General features: G+C 42.3%; 1 protein-coding gene across 7 annotated transcripts in view; it reads left to right on the top strand.

Annotated features, from left to right (window-relative positions):
- The window catches only part of DMD (dystrophin), a 1,912,888-nt gene that overhangs the window by 541,174 nt on the left and 1,345,839 nt on the right, over positions 1–25,875 (top strand). For 4 of the 7 annotated variants that reach the window (XM_043538015.1, XM_043538014.1, XM_043538013.1 and 1 more), the window contains exons 8-9: positions 11,645–11,826; positions 14,101–14,232. In XM_043538015.1, the coding sequence (XP_043393950.1) occupies positions 11,645–11,826; positions 14,101–14,232 (314 nt within the window). The remainder of the gene's footprint in view (positions 1–11,644; positions 11,827–14,100; positions 14,233–25,875) is intronic. The other 3 variants (XM_043538019.1, XM_043538017.1, XM_043538018.1) reach the window with 1 other exon arrangement.

The following is a 25,875-nucleotide window of genomic DNA, read 5'->3' as shown; positions in this document are numbered from 1 at the left end:
CCCACTCCCCACATGCATAACATCTATAATTGCTTCTAATCACTCCCCTATCACAGGGGGTAGGGGGTTTAGTCCCAGTGTTCCCCCCACTCAGGCCAATCCCTTCCTTTTGGGGTCCCCGCTGCTTTTCTGCCCGCTTCCCTTCTTCCACCTAGAACTACCCGGGGGTTTGGCTGCCCAACCTTCCAGGGTTGGGGTCGGTTGCTTGCTTCGAAAGGGGCCTTCCTTGCATAGTCAGGTCAATTCCCTGGCTGTCAAGTGTCTTTCTACCAGCGAGATCATCTCGTCATAGGTGGGCGGATCGTTCTGGCCTACCCATTTGCGGAGATCTGGTGGCAGTCCCCGCATGTAATGGTCCGTGACCAGGGTCTCCAGAATCTCCTCCGGGCTGTAACTGCTTCCGCACGAGGTGTATGAGGTCAAATAGCTGGGACCTCGGGGGCTTATTCTCCTGGTATTTCCACTCATGGAACTTCTGGGCCCTTACCGCTGCTGTCACCCTTGATTGTGCTAGGATCTCTGCCTTCAGCTGGGTATAGTCAATGGCATCCATGGCAGGCAGTGAAAGTAGGCCTTCTGGGCCTCTCCGCACAAAAAAGGGGTGAAAATGGTGGCCCACTGCTCCTGGGGCCATGCCTCATGCTAAGCAGTCCTTTCAAATGAGAGGAGATATACCTCTACATCACCTTTCAACATAGTCTTTGTCAGAGAACCAGTGGCCCTCAGGGTTCACGTCCCCTTACACCCTTGGGCCTAGGTGGTGAGGATCCTCAGCCGGTCCACTACCTCTCGTAAGAGGGCACGATCTTGTGTTGCCTGGCCCATTAATAACTGATTGGTTTCCTCCTGTAGCCACATAGACTCCTGTTGCACCATTGCCTGAACCCAGGTGGCCTCCTGCTGGGCTGTTGGGGGCTTATAACAGAGCTCTTACCACCTCCTCCATTGTGGTACAAAACAAAGAAACAAACAGAACCCCAAAACCCTAGTGCACTTTTTTTCTTTTAACCTTTTGCTTCCGCCACGCTGTGAACGATGATCCCACCCCAACACCAGTTATGACAAAGCTCTGACCTTGCCTCCGTGGGTCCCACGCTTCCTGGTGGATTTCGCTAGCCTCAGAGGCTCACTGTGACCCTCTACGTAGCCCTTCTCTCTCTCTAGAGGCAAGGGTCACAGCCTACTGAGCCATTTTCATCATAAGCCAGAAGGGAGGTGAGGGGAAGCTACCTTCCCTCGCACAGTCTCTGTTGTCTCCCAGTCTCAGTGATTAATCGGGGAGGGGAGGGAGAACCCAGGCCTGCCCTCTACTCCGGGCTCCAGCCCAGGGACCCTAATCGTAGCAGCTATGGTAGCTGACTTTTTGGAAAGAGGACATGTACTATTCCCTGGGCCACTTCCTCAATATCTATTTCATCCTTACCTTAGGGCTTCCTTCCTTGTGCCTGATATGGTTTGTACTGCTCAGTTTCTCCAACAGCATGTCTTCCTCCTACAGCTCCTGACATGAACACCCACCTGACTAACTGGGAGGCTTTTAACTAGTTTCAGCCAGCCCCCTGATTGGCTTCAGGTGTCCCAATCAACCTAGCATTCTCCCTGGCTTCTGGAAAGATCTTAATTGGCCCCAGGTGTCTTATTTGACCTGGAGCAGCTGCCATTTGCTTATCCTGGTAACAGGGATTTGTTTAGCCTGGGGCTAATATATCTGTATCCCACTACTTTACTGTAGCCATCTGGCCCCGTCACACTATGTAACACATTTCAAGTTGCCCTCCCAAAATCACTAGTCGCTTTTGAATATTTATATGTCTCCAGCAGTAGTAGCTTTTCAGCCGTGACTTGAAAAGGTACATTGAAATTAGAACGGGTGAACTTCCCAGAGTTTGAGAACAGGTTTTGAAAACTGGGTGAAGTCTTCTTGAGCCATAGTATTTGGTTTGTGTTATTTACGGTTGTAACTGTTTCCATTTTAAATTCTGTTTTGACTGCTAGTCTAACTTTTTCAATACATTCTTTTTAGTCTTTTTGTCTCTAGCCTGAAAACTTTTGGGAAAGTTTGAGGCTATTCAGAAAGGGCCATTTCTGAACATAAGACTTAAATAAAGGTGTTTTAAATTTTTTGGAGAGCTTTCCAATACTTTTTGTCTAAAGCATTATCTCAAAAGTGGGTTGGCCTAGAAACTCTGAGAAACTTTCTTAAATATTCTAGTTTTTAGGAATAATTTTTAAAGGGTATATGGATAATTCTGAGAGGTGTCATGTTTCTCTTGAGTTGGTAAGTTTTTCGTTTTTGTTTTCCTTGTCTTGGACAGCTTAAGGATCTTAAAATTGTCTACATATCTGGTGGTACTTTTAAGCTCCGCCAGGCAAATAGCTGATTAAGAGAATAGTTTTACTCATGTGTCAGGGCAAAATCTGAATACAATAGGGTAGCACAGGTTAACAGAAGAGAGTGTTTTCCTACAGAAAACACTATTGCTGTGATGATTCAAGAGTTGGACATAGAGTTTAGAAGAAAGAAAAGAAAAAACACAGCCAGATTGCCTTTCAGATCCCGAGTTGATTTTTCAAGTCTGGCAATAGATGATCAACTATTTCTTGTGACTAAATAATCCAAAGAATGTAGCCTCTTTCCCCCTGATTGCCAGTCTGTCCTGATATCTGCATATTGTAATTATCTGAGTATTTGCCTAGTAGAATGGACAAACCATTTTTAGCATATAGGTGTAAGGATGCGGGGACTAGGATCTAGGATTGCAGAGTCTGGGACCACTGACATTCTCATAGTGCCATGCAGACCCACATCCAGGAAGTACTGTGGATAATAGGTGCCACGGGAAGTACCACCCAAGGGAGCTAGAGTGACAGGAACTTTGGCCCGCTAGTTGTCCAACTGCCCTATTTAACCCTAGAGGGTTCCCCTGGAAGTTGTCTGGACAACAATTTAGACTTCAGCCCTCCTGCAACTCCTGACCTCTGGCTTCCAATCATAACCTGACTGACCATGACGCTTGTTTTCAGACTCTAGCCTGGTAATTCCTCTCCTCTCCAATTTCCAACCCCAGCCTGACTTTGACCCCAACTCTTGTTCATTGAACCTGGCTCTGGTAATTCTTCTGACCCCGGCTCACTGACTACTATCCCTGACATATGGACTCAAGCCCAGCTGTGACAGCTAGGCCAGAGCGCTTACGTCCCGGTACATTACAGTTTGCCCAGATCCACTTCCAACCCCTCTACAGAAGCCCTTAACAGGGATATGGAATGGGTGGAGTCTGCCATTACCCACAGGACTCCACAGGGAACCAGATCTGCAGGAGTGGGTCATGTATCTCCAAACTGAGAATCGTCTACTACGGTCCTAAGTGGCGCAGCTCCTAGAGGAAAATCACTCTGTGAGCAGCTTGCAGTGGTACCAGGAAGAGAATTCTGTGCTTGGGCTGTCCCATTACCCAAAGGTTTTGGAAACCATCAGAAGTTCAGGGGGTTCCTGAGTCAGTGCTGTTGCATTTTCCTGCTCTGCCCTTGAATGTACCAGGCCCAGGTGGGACTTAGTGATGAGTTGGCTAGCTGGAGAAGCGCTGGACTGGGCCTCTGCCTGCTGGAGCAGGACAGTGGACTAGAATGCCTTCCTGCAAGCATTTCCTGCAATTTTCTACAATCCTCATTGTGGTTGCTCAGCGGAAGCCACACTATGAAGGCTTCAGCAAGGGGAACCAGGTGCCTCATGTCCAGTTCCATCGATTTGCAGCTAACATAGAGTGGAACTGAGGCAGCCCAACTGAATCACTTTCGGTGTAGACTTATTGAGGAAGTTAAAAATGAGCCAACCCATGTTGAGACTCCGACCTTCTTGGATGCTTTCATTGATCTCTCTCTTTGCATCGACAACTGGCTCCGTGAGTGAAAGGAGAAAAGGAGGGGCACCCTGCCACCACTTTATCCATGCCAAAAACCCCAGGTTCTAACTACGCACTGGTGCAGGTTGATCTGGGCCACTGATGGTTGACCCTGGAAGAAAAGGAATGGTGATGGCATAACAACATATGCTTTTATTGTGAAGCACCAACACATGCCATTGCCTCTTGCCCATTTTGGATGTTGACCCAAAAGGAATTGGGAAACGAGTGAGCCCAGGTCATATGGGGCCAGCCTGGGCACCACCAAGGCACTACATTCTGACACTATCCCTAGCCCTCAAGAGAAACCCCTGATCCAGGATACCTGGGTCCTCCCCACACTTACGAGAACAAATACAGTTACATACCACAGATGGAGCCAAATGAATTTCCCCCTCAGTGGGCCCTAATTAATTCCAGGTCTACCAGTAACTTCATAGATGGTAAAGCCGCTTGAGTGCTACAATTTCCACTCAATTTAAAGCTTACATCAGTCCTTGTAAAGATGATAGATAAGGGGTCAGCAACCTATGGCACGCATGCCAAAGACAGCATGTGAGCCAATTTTTAATGGGACACTGCTGACCCCAGCAGACAGCAGCGTTCCATTAAAAATCCTGCCCGTCCCGGCCCGCTCCTCTCCACCCCCGCGCACCGCTCTCTCCTTGCAGGGCAGGCAAGCTTCCCCCTCCCCATGCCTCTTCCCCTAGCATGCTGGGTTCCTGCCCCTCCTTCTCTCCCTCCCTGCTGCTGATCAGCTGAGGGCCCTTGCTATGGAGGGGGAGAGGGAAAAGCGGAGCCGCAGCGTGCTCTCTGCTCCCGGGACCTTGGCGAAGGGGGTGGAATTGGCATATCCCCTCCAGCCCCCTGCTGTGAGCTGCTCAGGGCAGGGGACTGGGAGCACCCCCACGATCCCAGCCCACACCCCCAGCCCTCTGCCCTCACCCCTGCAACCCCCGACAACCCCAGTCCTGACTCTGGCACCTCCCACACGTAATCAACCCCCCCGCCCTGACTCCTGCATCCTCCTCACACATCCCCAGCCCCCCTCCCACACACCCCATGCCCTGACTCTTGCACCCCCACATCCCCACCCCCACACACGTTCCCACCTGCACCCCTTGCACCAAATGGGAGCTGCCCAGGTAAGCGCTCCACACCCAAATCTCCTGCCCCAACCCTGAGCCCACTCCCTCATTCTAGCTCCTGGCCAGACCCTGCACCCCAACCCCCAGCCTTCTCCTTCACCCCAGCCCTGTTCTCAGCACACTCCCACCCTCATCTCAGTGCAGAGAGAGGAAGAGAATGGCTAGGACGAGGGAGAAGGTAGGTATCTACTCTATGTGGATAGGGCTGGGACCCCAGACTGGCAGCGGGCTGAGCAGGGCCGGCAGCTGGGACCCTGGCTGGCAGGAGCTGGCGGACAGAACCCCAGACCGGCAGCGGGCTGAGCGGCAGCGGGCTGAGCTGCTCAGCCCACTGTCGGTCTGGGGTCTAGGCCGCCGGCCCTGCTCATCCCACTGCCGGTCTGGGGTTGTGCCTGCTGGCCCCCTGCCAGCCGGGGTACACAGTCTGGCCTAACAGTCACAGCTGAGCTGAAGTCCAAATGTCAGGGATGGTAGTCGGTGAGCAGGATTCAGAGGAATCACCAGAGCTGAGATCAATATGCAAGAGTCGGGGTCAAAGACCGGAGATCAGAGGTAGTATCAGGATGGATGGCCTCTGCCTTCTGGGAGGTCCATCTTGATGCCCTCAGGGGAAAGGATGTAACCCAAGAATTCTGTGGAGAACTGGTCATTTTTCCAATGTTTGCTTCAGCAATCTTTCAAGGATGGAATGACTGTAGTAACAATGCTGCTCAGGATTGTCTACGTGAATGGAACTCTGGGCCGGCAGCGGGCTGAGGGGGCTGACGGCATAAGATAAGCATTTAAATTTAATTTTAAATGAAGCTTCTTAAACATTTTGAAAACCTTGTTTACATACGACAATAGTTTAGTTATAGAGAGAGACCTTCCAAAAAACGTTAAAATGTATTACTGGCATGCGAAACCTTAAATTAAAGTGAATAAATGAAGACTGGGCACACCACTTCTAAAAGGTTGCCAACCCCTGTGATAGATGGTTCCCTTCTGTCATTGGGGTCAGTAACACAGGAAACAGTAACCCCAGATTCTGTAATCCCAGCCCACTTGGGAAGTGCTACAGTTCAATGTGATCCATTCTCCACACTTCCCTCTCCTTCTTGGCATTGCCTGTTTGAAGCAGCATGTCCCTTGCATCTCCTGGTGAGAGAAGAGGATCAACTTTCCCTCTGAATACTACCTAGGGGTCTGCCAGCATGTAGCGGGCTCCAACCCTCTGGTCCCAGACCCCTGCATCCAGTCAGAACTGAGAGCACCTGTGGGGGAAATCTAGATTGTGGCAGCTAGCCAGAAGGCGTCACGCCCAACCCTGAGTCCCCATCTCTCTGAAAAATATTGGGATTATGCAGATGTTTTTTAAAAGAAAAATGCAGATATGCTACCTCTGCACTGGGATTATGACTGGCACGTAGACCTGCAATCTGGAGAGAAGGTCCCATGTGGAGGGATTTATGCATTGTCAATGACCTTTATGCATACATCCAGGGCAACCTGGCCATGGGCTTTATCTGGTGCTCCACCTTCCTAGGCTCTGGTCCTTTTTGTTTTGCCTTTGTGTAGACTAGCGGGCCTTAAACCAGGTGATGGTCCGAAACCGATATCCCCTGTCCTTAATCTTGGAGTTATTAGATCATGTGTGATCTGCCAGAATTTTCACCAAACTGGACCTCCAGCATGCTTACAACCTAGTGGTCCTCCAGGCTGGAGACAAATGGAAGACTTACTTTCAAACCCACTCTGGGCAATTTGAATATTTAGTAATGTCATTCAGGTTGACCAGTGCTCCCACGACCTTTCAGTGGTTTGTGAACGACATATTTAGAAACATCTGGGACCAGTATGTAGTCAATTATCTCAGTGACATACTTGTGTTTTCAGACAGTCCTGAGCAGCATTGTTACTACATTCATTCCATCCTTGAAGGATTGCTGAAGCAAACATTGGAAAAATGACCAGTTCTCCACAGAATTCTTGGGTTACATCCTTTCCCCTGAGGGCATCAAGATGGACTTCCCAGAAGGCAGAGGCCATCCATCCTGATACTACCTCTGATCTCCAGTCTTCGACCCCAACTCTTGCATATTGATCTCAGCTCTGGTGATTCCTCTGAATCCTGCTCACCGACTACCATCCCTGACATTTGGACTTCAGCTCAGCTGTGACTGTTAGGCCAGACTGTGTACGCCCTGGCCCCTTACAACTGGGTATTTGCAAACTCTTCATTTTGACCATTTGTTGCTTGTGATGTGTGTTTAGTCATGTGGTATTGTATCTGCCATTCTGATTAGGTGACAAACCTTTTTAAACAGGAACATCCCGAATAGCAAATGGAGAATAACACATCTTCCTCATGTACTTATATATTTTTTTTCGCTAGACATTGAGGCAAACAAAATCCTGTTTAAATATTTGCAAATAGTGAATAAAAAGATATGAACAAGATGAAACCAAAATGCTGTTCAGAACTCAAAAATATTCACAAAGATTGGTTTTGGTGGAGTTTTTTGTTTGTCTTGTAGAATTCAACCAGCTGTGACTTGGAGTTAGAGAAAAAAAATCATTTATATTTTAAAACGAGTATATTTGATCTTTCAATCACTGATACTGTAAACGAGGAACTCAAATGCCATTTTTTGCAGTCACTTTTTAAGAGTATAACTGAACTTCAAAGCTCCAGTATAATCAAACAATAAAAATAGATTCTACATAATATTTTGTCAAATATGAGTTTGTCAGAGAAATTGGACAATGTAAAACAAATGGTAATGAGTCAATGGAATAATTTAGTGGGCAATGCTAATTAAAAGAAAAAGTATACAACAAATTAGTTCAAATGCTTAAGTCTTGGGGAAACAAGTGATTGAAGGGTGGAGAAAAATCAGAAAGGTGGAATCAAGATAAACCAAAGGTAAAGTTGGCCATGTTGGGCCAGATGCCCTTTGCCTTCTCATCAGAAATGTATGGAGAATTAATGTATAATGTCTGCTCTCGTGCTTTTCAAATTCCAAGGAGGAGAATCAGGTACCACCTGGTAGTGCTATTGCACCCGTGATAAGAATAAATGAATATGTGAACTGAACTTTTTCTGCACCTTAGAGCTCTTAGATAAGCTAGGTGAGATTTGACAGTAAAACCTCATTGCTCTGGATATCTCTTGGCCTTCTGCCAAAGCTTATGTTTAAGTATTTTGGGGATTAATGATAAATTTCTTATACAACAGTCTTTTTACATCTTGATTTACTTAACTGAGTGCAGGAGGTAAATTTTAATGCCAAATAACAAAGGAACTACTTGAAAAAGCTACCACATTACTTACATTTTTACAAATTGTTATTGACTTGAATGTTGGGTTAGATCAACCTTTTTTTTCCTGCTGGTGTATCACAGTGATGCACAGAAAATCAGATCCGCTTTGTCTTCCTGCAAAAGCATCTATGCTTGCTGGTAGTGTCCAAGCAAAGAGATGGAATGTGATAACTAGACTTATCCTATCCTATGACTGCTCAGAGCTCAAGTATAAAACTGCAGAAAAACCTGAGAATCTCTGGATTAAGTTTAGAAGTGTGAGCAACAAGGGTGATGTCATGGGGGGAGTCTGCTATAGATCACCAGACCAGGGGATGAGGTGGACAAGGCTTTCTTCCGGCAACTCGCAGAAGTTACTAGATCGCACACCCTGGTTCTCATGGGAGACTTCAATCACCCTGATATCTGCTGGGAGAGCAATACAGAGGTCCACAGACAATCCAGGAAGTTTTTGGAAAATGTAGGGGACAATTTCCTGGTGCAAGTGCTGGAGGAACCAACTAGGGGCAGAGCTCTTCTTGACCTGCTGCTCACAAACCGGGAAGAATTAGTAGGGGAAGCAAAAGTGGATGAGAACCTGGGAGGCAGTGACCACGAGATGGTCGAGTTCAGGATCCTGACACAAGGAAGAAAGGAAAGCAGCAGACTACAGACCCTGGACTTCAGAAAAGCAGACTTTGACTCCCTCAGGGAACTGATGGGCAAGATCCCCTGGGAGAATAACATGAGGGGGAAAGGAGTCCAGGAGAGCAGGCTGTATTTTAAAGAATCCTTATTGAGGTTACAGGGACAAACCATCCCGATGTGTAGAAAGAATAGTAAATATGGCAGGCAACCAGCTTGGCTTAACAGTGAAATCCTTGCTGCTCTTAAATACAAAAAAGAAGCTTACAAGAAGTGGAAGATTGGACAAATGACCAGGGATGAGTATAAAAATATTGCTCGGGCGTGTAGGAGTGAAATCAGGAAGGCCAAATCACACCTGGAGTTGCAGCTAGCAAGAGATGTTAAGAGTAACAAGAAGGGTTTCTTCAGGTATGTTAGCAACAAGAAGAAAGTGTGGGCCCCTTACTGAATGAGGGAGGCAACCTAGTGACAGAGGAGGTGGAAAAAGCTAATGTACTCAATGCTTTTTTTGCCTCTGTCTTCACGAACAAGGTCAGCTCCCGGACTGCTGCACTGGGCAGCACAGCATGGGGAGGAGGTGTCCAGCCCTCTGTGGAGAAAGAAGTGGTTTGGGACTATTTAGAAAAGCTGGACGTTCACAAGTCCATGGGGCCAGATGCATTGCATCTGAGAGTGCTAAAGGAGTTGGTGGATGTGATTGCAGAGCCATTGGCCATTATCTTTGAAAACTCATGGTGATCGGGGGAAGTACCAGACCAATTCTGAAGCACTTAGAGGAGAGGAAAGTGCTCAGGAACAGTCAGCATGGATTCACCAAGGGCAAGTCATGCCTGACTAATCTAATTGCCTTCTATGACGAGATAACTGGCTCTGTGGATGAGGGGAAAGCAGTGGACGTGTTGTTCCTTGACTTTAGCAAAGCTTTTGACATGGTCTCCCACAGTATTCTTGCCAACAAGTTAAAGAAGTATAGGCTGGATGAATGCACTATAAGGTGGGTAGAAAGTTGGCTAGATTGTCGGGCTCAACGGGTAGTGATCAATGGCTCCATGTCTAGTTGGCAGCCGGTATCAAGTGGAGTGCCCCAAGGGTTGGTCCTTGGGCCGGTTTTGTTCAATATCTTCATTAATGATCTGGAGGATGGTGTGGATTGCATCCTCAGCAAGTTTGCAGGTGACACTAAACTGGGAGGAGAGGTAGATACGCTGGAGGGTAGGGATAGGATACAGAGGGACCTAGACAAATTGGAGGATTGGGCCAAAAGAAATCTGATGAGGTTCAACAAGGACAAGTGCAGAGTCCTGCACTTAGGACGGAAGAATCCAATGCACCGCTACAGACTATGGACCGAATGGCTCGGCACCAGTTCTGCAGAAAAGAACCTAGGGGTTACAGTGGGTGAGAAGCTGGATATGAGTCAACAGTGTGCCCTTGTTGCCAAGAAGGCCAATGGCATTTTGGGATGTATACGTAGGGGCATTGCCAGCAGATCGAGGGACGTGATCGTTCCCCTCTATTCGACATTGGTGAGGCCTCATCTGGAGTACTGTGTCCAGTTTTGGGCCCCACACTACAAGAAGGATGTGGAGAAATCGGAAGGAGTACAGCGGAGGGCAACAAAAATGATTAGGGGACTGGAGCACATGAGTTATGAGGAGAGGCTGAGGGAACTGCGGAGGTTTAGTCTACGGAAGAGAAGAATGAGGGGGGATTTGATAGCTGCTTTCAGCTACCTGAAAGGGGGTTCCAAAGAGGATGGCTCCAGACTGTTCTCAGTGGTAACAGATGACAGAACAAGGAGTAATGGTCTCAGGTTGCAGTGGAGAAGATTTAGGTTGGATATTAGGAAAAACTTTTTCACTAGGAGGGTGGTGAAACACTGGAATGCGTTACCTAGGGAGGTGGTGGAATCTCCTTCCTTAGACGTTTTTAAGGTCAGGCTTAACAAAGCCGTGGCTGGGATGATTTAATTGGGGATCGGTCCTGCTTTGAGCAGGGGGTTGGAGTAGATGACCTCCTGAGGTCCCTTCCAGCCCTGATATTCTATGATTCTATGATTCTATCACATCTAACATACATAAACTTTGTTTTCATGAAATATCTTTCTTGGGCATCAAAAAGCTTGGGCTATCTAGAACAGTATTTCTGAGGAGTCAGGGAATTCAGACATTGTGCATTCACCTTTTGCATTTACCTAATCAGCAGAAAAACCTGTGATTTTTTTCCACAGAACTAAAGAGCATTAAAATGTTGTATGTTCTATAACTATTAAACTACTAAGATTGCCCATGTTCACTGCAACATTAACATGTTCCAAAAGAAAATGTAGCTTACTTGATTTTCTGTTCCTTGTCCTACTTAATGAAGGTCACTCAGTTAGACTGTACAGTACTTGCAGTTACACTGAAGAAGAATTACCGAAGAGAATTTTGTGTGAATGAAAAAACAATTACCATTTGAAACCTTGTCTCTTTCTCATTGGTATGCAAGTTTGATAGAAAAGTTTGGAGCTGAATATAATGCTCTAATTAGTCTCTAGAGGACTCACATGAACAATCGACTGCTCATTAGTCTGTCAACTTCCTTTGAAATTGATTGTTTTTTTTTTAATTGCAAACTAACTAGTATGGAAACAGAAATTATCTATGTTAATATATTTTCCAGATATTGCAACTGCCTATCCAGATAAGAAGTCAATCTTAATGTATGTGACATCACTTTTCCAAGTTCTACCCCAGCAAGTCACCATTGAAGCCATCCAGGAAGTGGAAACATTGCCACGGCAATCAAAAGTCACTAGAGAAGAACACCTACAATTACGTCATCAACAACGCTTCTCTGAACAGGTGAGTGTCACACTTCAGGGCAACTGAACTTGTTTTTCCAGTTGGTGGTCCACCAAGGCACCCATGCTCAGGCACTCAGCTGTTGCTTCTCTTAGGTGAAGACCTGCATTTCTCGCCCTTCTGACCGCAGTATTTCCAGGCTGTACTGTTTGTGCCTTCACTGTATGTTTCCCAGCAAAGACAGTCTGACTAAACACACCTGCTTGCTTTCTATTCAGAGACTGATAACAGCATGATTGCTACAGATATAAGTTACTACACAGTTTTCTAAGCAAGTCCTCTTTATTTTTAAGGTAAAAAGCATTACAGAGAAAATTATATTAAAAACAGTAAAAGAACCTATATACATGCTAATAAAGCTTACCAGAGATCACCCCAACTCTAACATGAGATCTGGCAGTATAAGTCCTTCAACTCCTCACCACAGGAGAGTTCTTGTGAACTTAGAAGTTCATCACAGCTTTAGCTCAGAACAAGCACCCCCATGACAAGTTTAGTCTACCCTTTCATCTGGAGCTTCCAGAAGCAATTTGTTAATGTCCAAACAGTCTCTCTCTCCAGGATGTATTTTCAAAAGGCTGAGTTTGGAGGGGAAGAATTTGAATTCGAATTCCCTTCACCTCAAAGTATTTCCTGAGGAAATACATTTGACTCACATTGTTCCAAAAAGGTCTTTGTATTTCCTTGTATCTTCTAGAGATTGCATTTATCTTGTCTTCCTGCTAAAGAAGTTCCATACAATCTCACGATAGTGCACACACATTTCAGTTTGTGATACCAGAACTGCAAAAATGCTACCCTTAATTCAGTAAGGTTTGTCCAGGATCTTATAGGATATTGTCTGTCACAGTGAGTTCTTTCACGTTTCTGCTCACAACATGACAGTTTTAAGAAACCTGACGCTTTCAAGAGGGCCAAAGAGAGAAAGGAAAAAAATCTGCAGGCATATCTGTAACTACAGTGAACAAATTTATCAAATATAAATGTCTGCATAGACTTTATTTTGTATTGCTTTGCATGCAGTATTGGGCTGTTTTAAAGTAAAAATTCAGTGGATTTTTGCTTTGTATTTCTACTTTATAACATCAGATATATTCTCTTCAAAAGCATGTCATTAATCGGGGATCGGCAACCTTTGGCACGCAGCCTGTTAGGGAAATCTGCTGGCAGGCCGGGACGGCTTGTTTACTGCAGCGTCCGCAGGTTTGGCCAATTGCAGCTCCCACTGGCTGCGGTTCACCATTCCAGGCCAATGGGGGCTGCGGGAAGCAGCGCGGGCTGAGGCATGTGCTGGCTGCCACTTCCTGCAGCCCCCATTGGCCTAGAATGGTGAATTGCAGCCAGTGGCAGCTGCGATCAGCCGAATCTGCGGATGCTGCAGGTAAACAAACCATCCTGGCCTGCCAGTGGCTTGCCCTGATGGGCCGCGTGCCAAAGGTTGCCTAGCCCTTCCATAAATATTTTGGTTTTTGAGAAGGAACAGAATAAAAGGTAAGGGTGTTGCAAATGTTATTAAATAACAAGTATGGTTGCTTCTCTTTTTTTAAAAAAGTGCTGTGCCATTCTAACACATCAATAATCTAGACAATGGTCCGTTGAAATAAAAATGCTGTTTATATGAAGTAACATAGACATAAGACATGGAATAACTGTTGTCTATTCTGTTTATTAAATGTGTTTTTATTGGTTGATGTTTAATTTAAACTCACTAGTATTTGAGCTCATCTGTGCTCATCTACAGTTTGCCATTTTAGATCACAAAAGTCACACAGGCACTTTCTCTTGTGCTTGCTACCTCAGTTATGCTTCTGAGTCTGCCTTCAGCCAATCTCTGCTGAAGTGGTTGGAGAATCTTAGACCTAATTTACTCACTCTATTGAGTTAATTCTGTGTCTTGCTCATGGGAGACTCAGTCCCGTTCATGGTAGTTGACCTGATGGATGCTGGCTTCATTTATTCAAGACTTACTACCAGGTTACTTGTTTTCAGCTTTAGCTGGATTATCTTTCACTTAGTACTGACATTAAGTCTGGCAGCTCAAGCACGAGTCTTTCTGCCTTTCGTGATGGGATGTCAGACTAAATGAAAACACCTCCCTACTTTCAGCCTAATTTTGACTGCTGCATGCTAGAGCTATCTCTAAGATTAAATTCAACTGCTGGTGCCCTCTCTCTTGTTTCCCTTCTTTTGTTCTTGAAAACAATATTTTACTTCTGTACTCTAGATGTTTATCAATGTATGTCTGCTTTTTCCCCCTTAATTTCTTCTTCTTAGATCACAGTCAGTGTAGCACAGGGTCACGTGCACACCCCTTCACCACCTAAACCTCGCTTCAAAAGCTATGCGTACACACAAGCTGCTTATGTCATGTCCCCTGACCAAAAAGGGAGGCAGTTCCCTCCACAGGTCTGTCAACATTACTGTTTGTTCTGAAAATTATTCTAATATGCCTGTGCTTGCTGTGAAATTGTGTGTGTACTTTGCTTTTTCCTATCTCAGTGATCTACCTTTTTCAATTTTGGTAGGGTCTGTCAAGTGGTGCCTTTTTGCTGAACGCTTCAAGCTGGCTGGCAAAAATGTGGCATGCTATTTTTTAAATGTTAAGCAACATTCAAATACTGACATGCTGTTAGAAATTGTCTTCTTTTTTTCTGTTGTACTTGGTTTTAGAAATGTTAAAAAGAATTGATTTAAAAAGCCAACTCCAATTTAAATGTAAGAGGTAATAGCCGCACTTGACAGTCAACGTTTTTTAAGTGGTTTGTTTATAGAAAAGCAGATATTACCAATTTTTTTTCTGTGTTCATTAAAGAAAATGTTGCATAATGATTTTCAATGAGCTCAGGTAGTTGCGGGGAGAGGGCAGGGAAAATATTCACTGTGAATGTTCTTTATATGACCTAATTTAACTTTGATAATAAAATACTATAGATATACCATAGTCTTAAATATCCCACAAACAGATTCCCTCCAAAGTCAAGATCAGAGTCTATGCACCTCATCGGATGCATTCAGTGCAACTGAGTGCAGTGAGAAAAAGAGGTTAGGAATCCTCTTACTAGGTATTTTCCGAATTCTCATTATTACATAGTTCAGAAAGTGTAAGAACTGTAGTGTCATGTAGGTTGTAATAAATTGTATAATGTGGTATGATTGCCTTTAATTTCTTTTGGAACAGAAAACTGCATCTATTTGGCGCAGCATAGCAATTTGAGTTCTGTAGTCGGGGAGCCATTTCTTCTGTCTAAATTGTAAAAATATATTTGAAAATAACATTTTTTTTATTCAACTCCATTTGAGTCTTCTGTTATGGTGTCAGATAATTTGCTGAACTATGATGTCATTTATGGAGCCCATGAAGAAAATCCTTTACAAATTTCCACACACCTTTGCTGAAGACGTAACATCAATCATGCTACTGTAATGATTAGTGCAACAGTTAGTGTTTAATATTGACACAGTTAATTTCTTCTACTGCAATATTAAACTAATACAATAGTAGGATAGAAACTGATGATTTAGCTTGACTTTTCATAATGATAGCCACCATGAGATATTTGTTAACTTTTAGAACAATACAATGGAAGTCTAATGTACACAAAGTAATTCAAAAAAGATATCTCACAGAGTAACAGAAGAACCTATTTTGCATCATTCAATCCTTGTTCCTATGTTCCAGTGCTCAGAAAAGACCAAAAGATGTAAATCTGGGATTTATGTCTTCTGTGTGTTGAGCATGATGATAATTACTTTATTTCGATCCTATTGTGATAGTGACTGTACAGACATGTCTAATTGATTGTCCCTCTGCCAAAGAGCTTACAGTCTAATAGTTAAGACATAACAGACGGATGAGACAAACAAGATGCACCCACCAGGCTGATCGGTACAATTCTTAGCCAGTCAGTAGTAATGATTACAACTTGCCACCTGTTTATTATTAGAGAACAACACTCCTTTGGCAGGTACTATTAGTGATAAAGAAAACAACCAAGTTTGCAGTTAGCTGTTAACCTCTCATCTTTGAATCAACATGTCAAAGTTTAAGATGAAGAACTTTACTTTCCTAATTCAGGAAACAGCCCACAGTGATAATTGATGCTATATATGTATAACGGTGAGATACTTTCATAATGCCACCTGTCTAAGCCAGTTCAATTTTTTTCTTTCTTGTAAGCAATAAAGGTTACTTCTGGACTCTCACTGGCTCTCCAAGTCTTTTCCAAACTGATTGTGATCATGATTTTCAGAATGAAGAAGATAAAGTCTCTAGATTTATTGCTTCCATGATGAGCTTCTGATCAAAGCCAGTTCTGTTGAAAAGTCTGTGGTAGACACATCAATGCTAATCCAACTTCTCTTTTTCCATACTACTTTCTTAAATTCCCATCTGGTTAATTTCAGAATAAGATCTCTCACTTTGTAGTTTACCCCAAGGAAAACTCCAGTCTCTTTTGCTTGATCTAGCAATTTCAAAGACCTTCCCAGGTGACTGGCTGACAAGGTCTTCATCTCCTAGAGATGATGGTTTTCTGTGCAGATACGTAGGCAATCATTCCTCTCAGACTTCTGCAGTCTTTCATCTTTGTAGAACTATAATTACAAGCTCTTGGGTCTGTTTTTCACTAAGAGACTCAAAGAAGAAATATCTTTCATTAAGGTAATGACTATCCAAGAAGAATCTTCCACAGCACTCTGCTGAAACTGCATGTGATCTAAATTACCTCAGGTGCTAGTGTCTTCATTTGTGGTGTTTGGTGGAGTTCTCATTTAAGGGAAATAAGGTCCAGTAAGATATCTAGTCTAAGTATGAATGTGAACTACTTGGAACTCAAAACAGCTGCAAATGCAATATGAAGACTTTTTTTCCCCAAATATTTTGAAACATCTTTCTCTAATTCTGTTGTAAAGCCGCTACAGGATGACTGTTGCTTATGTCAGCTGTCAAAGGGGGGAAAAATATAATCAGAAATAATAAACTCCTGTATTGGCCAGAAAAAAGAATGTTTGCACCCAAAGCACTTTACCTCACAATATGGTATGTCACTCTCCTGCTTGATGAGCAGACTATGCAAGACCTGCACCCCATTCCCATTATCAATTACCTTCCTCAGAAGCCCCTCCACTGCACAAGCTACCGTCACAGAAGTCAATCACTGGCAACAAACACTAGTGAGTGCAGAGTCTATCTGTCTTTCCCTTCAGCCCCAACAGACTGGACAACAGTCATTCTATGGCACCCAGCCTCAGTGGTTTTCCCACCTTCCTCTCCTCCAACCATGTGTTCCAGGAATAGCCAAGAAGTTTCTGTGACCATTGGTCTTTGGAAGCCCCTAGACTTGAGTGGCCCCTACCACAGCAGCAACCAGCCTTCTCATATTGGCCACAGACAGCAATACTGGACTTCCTGCTTTTTGGAGTCGTGCCCACTTCTGTCACTATGGCACTGTCTCTAGATACCTTACCTCCCCTCCCCTCCCATCATCTATCACAACTCTTCTCTTTGTGTCTTCCCTTTTGGCACTTTCCAACCTCTGTTCATTTTTACCAGTCCTTTCCACCCAACTGGCTTGGTCCTCTGACCATTTATCCTCCACAGTACTTCCCCTGTTAGCCCCCCCCCCCCCATCCTCTTTAATGTCTTCATTCCTTTCTGACTTCTTGCTTGAGATGTCAAGAAGATGCACAATGGCTTGGCCAGTCAATCGTATTTGTCCTGATTATAATGCATCTGTCAGACACACACACAATCATAATTTTCCTCACCCTATTTAAGCAGAACCCTCTTTTATATCTATTCTTTAGTCTGGGCTGAACTGCATTAGAAAATTCAGGCCTCTTAAAATGTTGTTACTCACATAAATGGTGGACGTTCTGTTGAAACCTAGGGGAAAAAAAGTCTCTTTCCCTTACCTACCAATGAATATGGAGAGCTTTTATAAACTGCTGCAAATCTCAGGGTATAAATTCACTATCCGCTTCCAAATCCTTTATCGTTGAATTCCTTATAGCAGGATTAAGAAAGGACTAAGTGCAAATTATTTATATGTGCAAATTTTACATCTCTGTTACCTCTCAGACAGTACAGACTGCTCACCTGCCTGGCTCTGCAGTTGCACATTTTCTGTTCCCCGAAGGCAGTCTCATTAGTGAACCTGTCTATGTGGTTTCCCTTAGAAAAAAGGGACCTTCAACCTAGTTCTCAGAGCTTTGTCAAAGATACTTTTTGATTCCCTCTCAAGTTTCTTTGTTTAATCCCTTTCAAAGTCTGCCTTCTTGGTGAATCACTTTAGCTCCTTGAATATCTGAACAAGGAGCATTTTCTATCATATAACTTCCCCTTCATTTTTTTCCAAGCATACTTGTTCTCAGACCAATTCTAATTTTGTACACCGGCATAACTTTAATTTCTACCTGATTCAGAATAATACTGGCTTAATTTTGCCAAAAACATCCTATGTAAACCTGTAGGGCCTAAAGATATTGTCCCTACTGCATTGTAGAGAGATTTCAATTTTTAAAACTCAGAAGATCCTTCATAAGGGGCAATCATTTTTATTTGGAAAAGCTTCATTTAGGAAAAAAAAAACGTGGCTTTGTATTTATTAAAAGATGATGTGGGAGCAAAATTTTCAAACATAACTTTAAATAGGATATTCAACATCTACATTTTGTTTTTAGATTAGTATTTGTATATATAAATATGCCTTTGGCAGTCTTATTTGAAAATAGATCTGCCAAAACTTTTGAATTTCTGGTTCATAGAAAATTTTAAAATTTTCTATGAACCAGAAACTCTGTAAAAACTTTTGTCTCGGGGAAACATTGACGCTTGGTCTTTCTGAAACAAAATATTTTCAGTAGGTTTGAATTAAAATAATTGGAGCTGTATAATTAAACAATAATAGCCAATGAGAAGGGCATTTCCTGGTATTTGATGACTTGCAAGGGGAATTGAGAACTGTAGCTTTACATCAGGCCTTCAACCTCACCATTCATTAACTGTCAGGAAATTTCTGACCTTCAGGTCATTAGTGCTATTTTACAAATGAGATAAAATATTTCTTCTCAAGTTCTTTGTGCTCCCACTGATGTGAATTTTCTTGTATACAGTATTGGACTTTTCCTAGCAGGTAGTAAGTACAATAACTAGCTCAGAAAGCAAAACTTCATTTTGAATGTTATTCAAGATTTATAATACTTAAACTGAATTTACTTAGCTAAGACACATTATTATTAAGAGAATGATGGCTAGAAGACCTCTAGTGTTTTGGAATCTTGTCGTAGCAGGAATTTCCACAGTACTTTACCCTCTGCCACCAAATTTATTTGATCTTACTTGCCAGAGATTGCTTCTCACAGACCTCCACTCCATGCCCCTTTAGCACTCACATACACAAGAGACACCAGGGTACCGAGCAGTAGTGCAAACTCACTGGCTTTTCAGTGAATTTAAAGAAGAGTTCTCCTTGCTTTGAGGCTGTGATCCAAATACCCTTCTGTTTATTCTGTGGCAATGTATCCCTCAGAGATGCCCTCTTAAATTACAGTAAGGCAATCAGAACTAGAATTATAACATTATTTTTTTATAATATTTCCAAGGCCAATCATACAATAGACGAACCATGAAATAAAAGTGACTTATATGGAAAACTGCATAGCAAAAAGCTAACTAGAGTGTTTAGTTATTGATAGCCAAAAGCTTAGCTATGCAGGAAAAGTAGAGAGATTCCTTAAAACAAGCTGTAATGGACCAGAATCTTTGGGATTTTACAAGAAATTGGATTAAACAAAACAATGTAGTTTAGCTTTCTCTTCAGGTATGTATGTGTGTTTTAGTGACTAAGGCATTTCCAATGAACTTTAGTACCATTCCTGGATGCAGGAGTTTAATTCCATACACTAACCTCATACAGCTTTGCACTTGATCTTACTGAATTCTGAGATACAGTTGTGGCTTTTTTCAATTTAACCATATCCAGACTACCAGAACATCCAGTATGTAAAAATATAGAAATGAAATACAGCCAAGGAATACACAGTAAAGGCCTTGATCTTACAAATGGATCTTCATGGATGGGCATTTAACATCAATGAGGTTTCCTTTCTGGGACTGGGGCCTAAATCTGTAAAGCTTTGTGTCATTTCAAAGGCTTCCCCTCCCCTTTCCCCTTACAACCCTTCACATTGCACTCCTCAATTTCTCCTCTAATTTCTATCTCTCAGGGTTCCTTACTGCGTCCTTCCTCTTTATCTCCTCTAAGTTTTTGTATAGAATTGCCAGCAAACTAAAAAATCCATTATTCACCGAACTCAAATACAGTCACTCAGCATTAACTCAGCCACTCTGTCGGATCCACAATGGGATCAACAAACCCTCTAAATGTCTGCTTGACCATTCTAAATGAATGATAATGGACAACTTATCTTTGTCCATCACCAGGAGGAAATCCGCAACTGTCAAGATAAGGCATAAAGCCTAACTGCCAGGGATCAAATAAGAGAGACAAGGTGGGTGAGGTAATATGTTTTACTGGTCCAGTGAAAAATGTGACCTCCCCCACCTTGTCTTTCTAATATCTTGGGACCTGCATGGCTACAACAACTTTGCATAGAACAAGGGATCAAATAAATCAGATGAGACTAAGTGATGTTTAAACACCCCACTTGAGTGCAAATGGTCCACATGCTGAACTGTTCTTCTTTGAGACAGGTTTCAGAGTGGTAGCCGGGTTAGTCTGCATCAGCAAAAACAATGAGGGGTCCTTGTGGGACCTTAGAGACTAACTTGACTCCTCGTTGTTGTTCTCTGGGATATTTAAAGCTTGACAGTATTTCTCCTAGTGTCAAATGAAATGTCCATTCCCATAAGAAATACAATTATTTAAAAAAAAAATATAAAAGTCATACCTTGTCACAGTGCTGTTCACATTTTCCCCTTGTTCTGCTTCTATGATTTTTTGTGTGAAAGAAACTAGATACTATTTATTTTTTGTTAGATTTGTTTTGCCAAATTGTAGGCAATTATCAAACACTGTTGCAATGCAAAGCTTTAAAACAGAGGCATGGTTCTGGATGTTCTGTTCTGAGGATCAAATTCCTGCTGACATTGTTCAACTTTCTTATACGTCTTTGGCAATATTTTTGACGTTTTTTCTTGAGATTCTGGTAAAGTGCTATAGTGTACTCGGGTGCATCATATTACAGTTGTCTGCATATAATTTATTATTTAAAATACAGCTGAAGATTTTCAAATCTTAGTTAAAAACGACTTAGTTAAAAATGATGCTGGAATGAGGAACATGGTATGGCTCTTGTCAAGGACCATACCAAATTATTATACTGGTTCATAATGAGAATAATACGTATCATTCATAAATTGTAGAAAGGCTCTGGATCAAATATTCTGTTTTCTTCTATCATACATCAACCCATAATCTAATTAGGAAATTATCGTAGTATTATACTAACAGATGGTTGGCTGTATCATAAAATGATTTGTACTTTCTTAACTTGATATTGTTTGATGTCTTAACATTTATCTATTTGAACCCTGGAGATGGAAAAATGTGTAGTTCATTTCCCCTGCTACCAATGAAATATTTTTCCCATACATGCTATCAATAGTCAATTTTTGTCTTTGATTTCTCATAGAGTTAATTAACATGAGAAGTGTATGTATATATGATGATTTTAAGTTTAGTCTTCTAAAATATATTTTAGAATAAATAAACAAAATTAACTATAATTTAATAGTTAAACAATAATAAAAATGAATAAAATACATTCTGTAATTGGTGAGCCACAAGTTCTTCCTTTGCTGAGAGTAAAAATGGCCCATTTTAAAGTGTAGCCCTGGTGAGTGTGAGCAAACATATTCAACACTAAACATGAGAGAGGTTCCAGGAAGAGAGAAAATTTTGATACCTCAAACATTTCTTGCTTCTGTTTGTTTTCTCTCTCGTGTTATACTGACAGTGGGAACTGCAAGCCTATATCTCACTGTTCATGGATTTGAAATACTGTAGATTCCAGATGTAAATTAACAGCAAAAAAATGCATATAAGAGTAAAAATAAATAAATAAAATACACTATTAAAGCTACTTATGTACAGATGTCTCTCCCAAAGGTAGGCTTGGTGACCTATTGTAAATGGGTGTGGTACGCCAGAAGCTGACAAATGAGGAAGATACACACTTTATTATGTTGTACAAGTAAGAATTTTACAGACTAACAACAATAGCAGAATTACTTGATTATTCCTGTATTCAAAATGTCCAGTCAAATAAATCAAATTAAGTACTTGACCCCTTTTTTAAACCTTCAGAATTGAAACTATAAAGAAAAATTGCTTATGGCAGTATGTGGGTTGGGCGGGGGAGTTGCATTAATTTTACTAGACAGAATGCTCATTCAAAAATATACTAGTGAGTCGAGCCTTTTATTCTTCCTTATGATGATGTTCCCTGACATGAAGATGGGTGCTCCTTTGCTACATCTGCCTTCGCTGAACATGTCATAAGGGACTTAAAGGTTAGCTTGAATCCATTACCATCAAGTATCCCTCCTTTTCACTTTTATGCAACTGTAAAAACAAAAACAGGACTTAAGCAAGCAATTCACATGCAAGAGTGGTCCAACAGCCGTGATATTTCATGTTCAACCCAACTTGAGCAGTAGATCTTATATTTTTCTCCATCCCTTATAAACTAGGAGACCCAAAACAGTACCTAAATCTAGACTTTCTGCATGGATAGAATCATAGAAATATAGGGTTGCAAGGGACCACAAGAGGTCATCTAGTTCAGACCCTTGTGCAGAGACAGAACCAAGTAAACCTAGACCATCCATGACAGGTATTTGCCTAACCTGTCCTTGAAAACCTCCAATGGATGGGGATTCCATAACCTCCCTTGGAAGCCTATTCCAGAGTTTAACTACCTTCGGGTTAGAAAATTTTTCCTAATATCTAATCTAAATCTCCCTTGCTGCACACTTAAGCACATTAGTTCGTGTCCTACCTACAGTAGACATGAAGAACAATTTCACTGTCCTCTTTATAATGGCCCTTAACATATTTAAAGGCTGTTATTAGGTAACCACTCAGTTGTCCCTTCTCAAGACTAAACACACCCAGTTATTTTAACCTTTTCTTAATTTTTCCTCATAGATCAGGTTTTCTAAACATTTTATCAGTTTTGTTGCTATCCTTTGGACTCTCTCCAATTTTTTCCATATCTTTCTTAAAGTATGATACTTGAAACTGGACACCATAGTCCAACTAAGGCCTCACCAGTGCTGAGTAGTGAAGGACAACCTACCTCCCATCTTACATAAGACACTCCTGTTAATACACCCTAGAATATTAGCTTTTTTTGCAAGCACATCACATGGTTGACTCTCATTCAGTTTGTGGTTCACTATCATCCCTAGATCCTTTTAGCAGTACTACCATTTACCCGTTATTCCCCATTTTGTAGCTGTGCATTTGATTTTTTTCCTGCGTAAGTATAGTACTTTGCCCTCCTCTTTATTGAATATCATCTTGTTGATTTCAATTTGTCAGGGTCATCTTGAATTCTAATCCTGTCCTCCAAAGTGGTTACAGCCACTCCCACCTTGGTGTCATCTGCAGATGATAATACCCTGTGCATAGTCGTTATCATTTATTTTGTCTCATAGCCCTTTGTGGTAAACTTTTCAGCTACTTCTAACACCTGATATTTTTTTCTGTTGTTTTCAGTTGACTCCCCTACTCCAATAGACAAACTAACAATAAAGCAGAATTTTTTCACTAATAAGGTGCTTGTAACATAATATTCTTCTCTACTTTCTCCCCATATGTTTCCACAGATTAAAACATTAGAATTTTCCCAAATGGTTTCATCTAAGAGGCGTGTTGAACTAATGAATTAGTCTGAGTGGTTTCTGTGATTTAAATATTACAGAATTTGAAATCGCACTGTGTGTCATGTAGGTTCTTCATATCTTCCATAACTATTTTACTGTATGATGGTAGATTTGTGCTCATTTTGTTTCATGATTTTGGGGGAAAAAGATCTTTATTAAAAGTTGAATATTTCTTGCACACTAGGCTCATCTCTGGACATTTATCTGAGCTAGTAGAAGTAAATGTCGAATTTCCTCAACGCTTGTCCGCTCTCTTTATTTATTTATTTATTTATTTATTTAATTTATTCATTCCCAAATGCAGGATGAAAAAGCAGTTTCCTTATCTGCAATGTTATCAATTAATTTATCCAGACTTTAGCTACAAAAACAAAACAAAAAACAGTAATGCTGAGAAGGTCCATTTGGCTGCTAAACACACAAGAATTTGGCTTATTGGACACATTACTTGCTGTAAGATTTTATATTGCATTATCTTGATCAGTGAAGTAAATTTAACTTGGCACTATATTCTGTGTAGTGCCAACTTGTAGCTGAGTGAATTAATTGCACTTTTCACTTAGATGAGGTGTAAGCAAATGGAGTGCTGGGAGCAATACCAATGTTACATATCTTCAGTTTGTGAGTTGGATACAGTGACGAGAGCAGTCATTTGCTGCTGTTCATAAGTCTACCTCTCTGTTCCTCTTCATAATTCAAATCTCTGTATCCTAGGGAGAAAGCATCCTATGTGGGGCAGCATAGTTGCCTGGTGGATAGAGTACTGGATTGGGAGTCAGGAGACCTGGATTCTACTCCTTGTCACAGTTTCGGGGTAACTGCGTCTGTATCTCTTCTCCCCCACCATCTTGCGGTCACTCCAGGAGTGTCCAGTAACATCTTTGGTCTCCAGTCATCACATTCGTTTCAGAGTGGCCGGTTTTAAGGTTACACAGCCCCCTGCCTTACTCTGTGATATTCCCAGCAGGCTGTCTGCCTAAAGGCCAGCACCTGCGCTTTGCTTTCTCTCCGAGGGCTATGAACAGTGTAGTGCCAGCAGTTACAAGATACCACACAGCTCCTTCTAAGCAAGAACATTTATTCTTATAAGTGTTATAGCAAAAACCTGTTAAAATAATAAACATGCCCATGCACATGCTAAAAGCTTACCAGAGGTCACCATTAGTCTTATGGGGCCCTGGTAGGCCAAAGTCTTTTCAAACCTTCTGCAAGGTTGAGGCGCTGTCCATTTGCTAGATCCCCCTTCCTCCCTCCCTTTTTTTTTTTTTTTTGTCTATTGGTCTCTGGAAAACCCAGATGTAACCAATACATGCAAACCACCCTAGGGAGTGGTACTTCTCTGGAGTCTGTTTACAACCTAAGTGATTGACCTTTATCACCACCCACTCTTCTTGATTCCTGGGGGAGCTATGATAATGCTCTCCCCTGAAGCTGCATACAATTGCTGTCCCACAGCCTCACACAAACTTAATAGAACATGGTCCTGTGATGCTTCTTGGGAAACCCAGGGCTGAGTTGCCACCTTGTTGCCACCTGCCTGCAGCTCTAGGGAGTCTTGCCTGTGCCAGCTGGGTGTTAGCTCCCTAACACCACCACCAGCCTTTCAGCCACTCAAGCACCCGTCTGGGCTATACCAGCCCTGCCTTTGCCCTGTAGGTTGACAATAGAGGCACTCACCCCCAGTCTCTTCAATGTGCCCCCGCTGTGGTGTCCAGCCCCTGATCAGTGGATACCTACTGAAGTCCCAGATTCTGTGTTCATGAAGCACCCACTCTCATTAAGGTACCTCCTCAGTAAATGGATCTCCAACCTGTAATATACCGAATCAGTCTTTTGTCTTTATTCACAGCCAGGTGATCCCCTTGCTGTCCTATCATTCACTTTTCACTTTCAGCTGTTTATGATGTATATAGATTGTCTTTGGTTTTCCATTGACTTTCCCAGATTGGTGCAAATGGGGGACAGTGCTGCAAAACATTACATAACCAGGGCGGGGGACAATTCCTTCCCATTTGAATGGGCCATCACTGAGATATGTTATTCCCTGGTGATTCACTTTCACTCCAAGGGCATACATTTCAGCATAGTTACATTATTCCTTAAATATTACCCATATACACATCTCACAAGGACCAATA

Source organism: Chelonia mydas, chromosome 1 (genome assembly GCF_015237465.2).
Source record: "Chelonia mydas isolate rCheMyd1 chromosome 1, rCheMyd1.pri.v2, whole genome shotgun sequence".
Classification (NCBI taxonomy): Eukaryota; Metazoa; Chordata; order Testudines; family Cheloniidae; genus Chelonia; species Chelonia mydas.
The sequence above is the reverse complement of the archived record's forward strand: the minus strand, read 5'-3'. Positions and strand labels throughout refer to the sequence as shown.